General features: G+C 44.4%; 1 protein-coding gene across 2 annotated transcripts in view; it reads left to right on the top strand.

Moving 5' to 3' along the window:
- Positions 1-2,739, top strand: part of CUNH9orf43 (chromosome unknown C9orf43 homolog) — a 23,878-nt gene that overhangs the window by 17,780 nt on the left and 3,359 nt on the right. For both annotated transcript variants that reach the window (XM_019510378.1, XM_019510380.1), the window contains exons 8-9: positions 1,371-1,458; positions 2,050-2,198. In XM_019510378.1, coding sequence (XP_019365923.1) covers positions 1,371-1,458; positions 2,050-2,198 — 237 coding nt within the window. The remainder of the gene's footprint in view (positions 1-1,370; positions 1,459-2,049; positions 2,199-2,739) is intronic.

The raw sequence follows: 2,739 nt of genomic DNA, 5'->3' as shown, positions 1-2,739 counted from the left end.
TGGTGTCCTGTCCCCCCCCCCCCCCAAAAATACCAGTTCTTAGTTTTCACTTGTTTTTTGATTACAGAAAAATGCAAGACCTATTCTTCTGTTGCAAAGAACTTGGAGAGACCACAGCAGTTCTGAATGCTTTTGACACTATGGATTCCTATTTGAAATCTCTCAGCTTATCTTGTGAATCATGTTTGCACACCTAACAGTACTAATTTTGTGTGGCATCTCACGGCATCCTTGAAAGGATCTTAAGGCACCTGTGGATGCTGAGGCACCTTGGTTGAGAATCACTGCTTTAATGTCTTCCAGTCAGTCACAGTAGTGCTTAATCCAATGGTTCTCAACCCTTTTAGAGTCAAAGCACCCCCTCATTAGATTCAGGGCATCCTTGTTAGACTCAGGACATTCTTTGGAAAATGCCAGCTTTGTTTTGACTTTTTTTTTTAAGTGCAGAAAAATAATAGAGCAATTCTTCTGTTGCAAAGAATTTAGCCCACAGGACGTCAGAAGGTTTTTAACACTGTGGATTCCTATCTGAAATCTCTGAGTTTATCTGGTGAATTACGGTTGCTTGCAGACATAAAACCCCCCCCAAAACAATGCTTTACTTTAAACTTGGTGCACTTCCATGACGTGCCCAGCATATGCCCAGAAAAGGTGCTTTGATCTAACAGCTGATTAAATTAGTTTAACTAAAAGTGCCAAAAAGCCCCACTGCAGCACCTAATCTATATAGATGCTGCAGAGCTGGGTTGAAGTAGTGCACTGTCTCTTCTGGTAAAGTGTGTTTGTTTGTTTTTTTAATGTCTGCAAGCTGCCCATGTTTTTATATCTGACAGTGCTAACATTGTTTGGCACCCTGAGGCACCCTTGAAAGGATCTTAAGGCACCCGAGGGTGCCAGGTTACTTTGGTTGAAAATCACTACCCTAGGGGATTTGCCAAAGCTAAATGAGACCAGGTCAAGCTCATCCTCATATCTTTGTATTCTCTTTTCCTGCCCCCACATTCTTGCTGACTTCAGCTTCCATGTGGATGACCCACGTGATCCCTTAACTGCACATTTCCTCACCTTCATCAATACACATGATCTGGAGGCTTGATTCAACTCCCCTGCTCCTCAGAAGATCCATTCACCTGAGTTGGTCCAAGCCAAGCATCATTCCCTGTCTGATCTCTCTGAGTTCCCCCTTCACTAAAACCACCTCATCTCTTTTAACTAACGTGGCCACCTCTTGGAGGTTGGGAATGGGGAAGAACACATGGTGTATCAGTGAGATAAGCTGAGCTGCATTTGGGGTGTGTATACAGAATGTATTATTAAAAATGCCATCTGAAGATACCAACTTAACTGTGATATTCTTGTTTTTGGTTTAGAACCCAGTAGTGGTGAAACAAAAAGTCTTGGAAAGAATGAGAAACAAACTTTACCTAAGAAAACCACTGAAGAATGAAACTGGATTAGGTACTAAAATGGAAGCTTCAGTTATGCCTTTAAATACCTCTGCATTTCCACACTACCACATTTAGATTTCCTGAAAGTATAAATTTTGCTGTAGGGAGTGGGCATTCGGGATAGTGATACTATATGATAACATGTTTTACCTCTTAGCTACCAATAAGTACTCTTAGCCTTAACATAATTCTTAATATAATATTTTTTTCTCGGAATTTCCTTGGATTTTTTTTAGTTAAAAATGTACACATGAGCACTAAGCAGAATCCCTGAAGAGTGACTTCAGCTTCTTTCTAAGGGGTACAGAATGTGCTTGTATGTGTGTACTGATAACACTGCTGCAGCATGGGTGTAGAGGGATGCCTTCAGTTCCTCCTTTTCCCCCTGGGGTTGGCTAGCGCACACAGGGATAGCAGGAGGGAAGACGCCTATGCTGGAGGAGTGTGGACACTGTCAGGGTCATTCTTTACCTGGTAACAAGCCCTTGTTGTTTTCTCTCTGGATTGTGGAGCATTTTCCTGACCTGAGCGTTCCAAAGTATATGCTGTTTGGATGATTTGACAGAAAGTCCAGCCTATCTGTTCTGTATCCTTAATGCAGACTGTATGGTCTTACGGCCCCTTTTACCTAAACTGGAACAGCAGCCTCACCGCCAAGGATCAAGTGAGTTGCCATGCCAGTCTCTGGACTCCCACTCACCAGCAAACACAGAGGAGACTTCTGCAAACAAAACACTGTCACCCAAAACAGTAAGTACTAGTCAGATGACAACATGCATCAGGCTAGAGGGGTCAGACTCCCTTGCTTTGAATGGGATCCTAGCACTATGACTAATAGTAAAGCTTTTATAGCAGCCCAAAAAGCAGGATCAGTTTAGGCTTTCTGTTGACCAGAAAGTAGGGAGCGTGCTGCAGAGCTACAACTTGTGCACTTCTGTCACGGCACTCAAGTGCTGCTGTTACAGAGGGAACTGACAGACATGACAGCTTGTTGTACAACTGGCTACTGAAAGCACTCTTCATCTATGTACTGAAAGAAGCACACGGCTGCAGAGCACTTAAAAATGCTTGATTGCGCAACAGTTTGAACCCTCGTTACATGTGGGTTCAGATGAAGGCACTCCAAAGGAGGGGAGTGAGTTCAGTCTTTGATTCGCCCAGCCAGTGCTGGAGGGTGGGGTGGGGGCTCCAATCCATTCGCCTCCATACTGCAGAGCAGGCTGGGGAAACCCCAGAATAGACCTCCCTCCCCTGCCTTATCTCGTCTCGCCTCCCCCCCCCCCCCCCCCCC

This window comes from Gavialis gangeticus, unplaced genomic scaffold, assembly GCF_001723915.1.
Source record: "Gavialis gangeticus isolate Ggan-Ray unplaced genomic scaffold, GavGan_comp1, whole genome shotgun sequence".
NCBI lineage: Eukaryota > Metazoa > Chordata > Crocodylia > Gavialidae > Gavialis > Gavialis gangeticus.
This window is presented reverse-complemented; position numbering and strand designations above follow the sequence as displayed.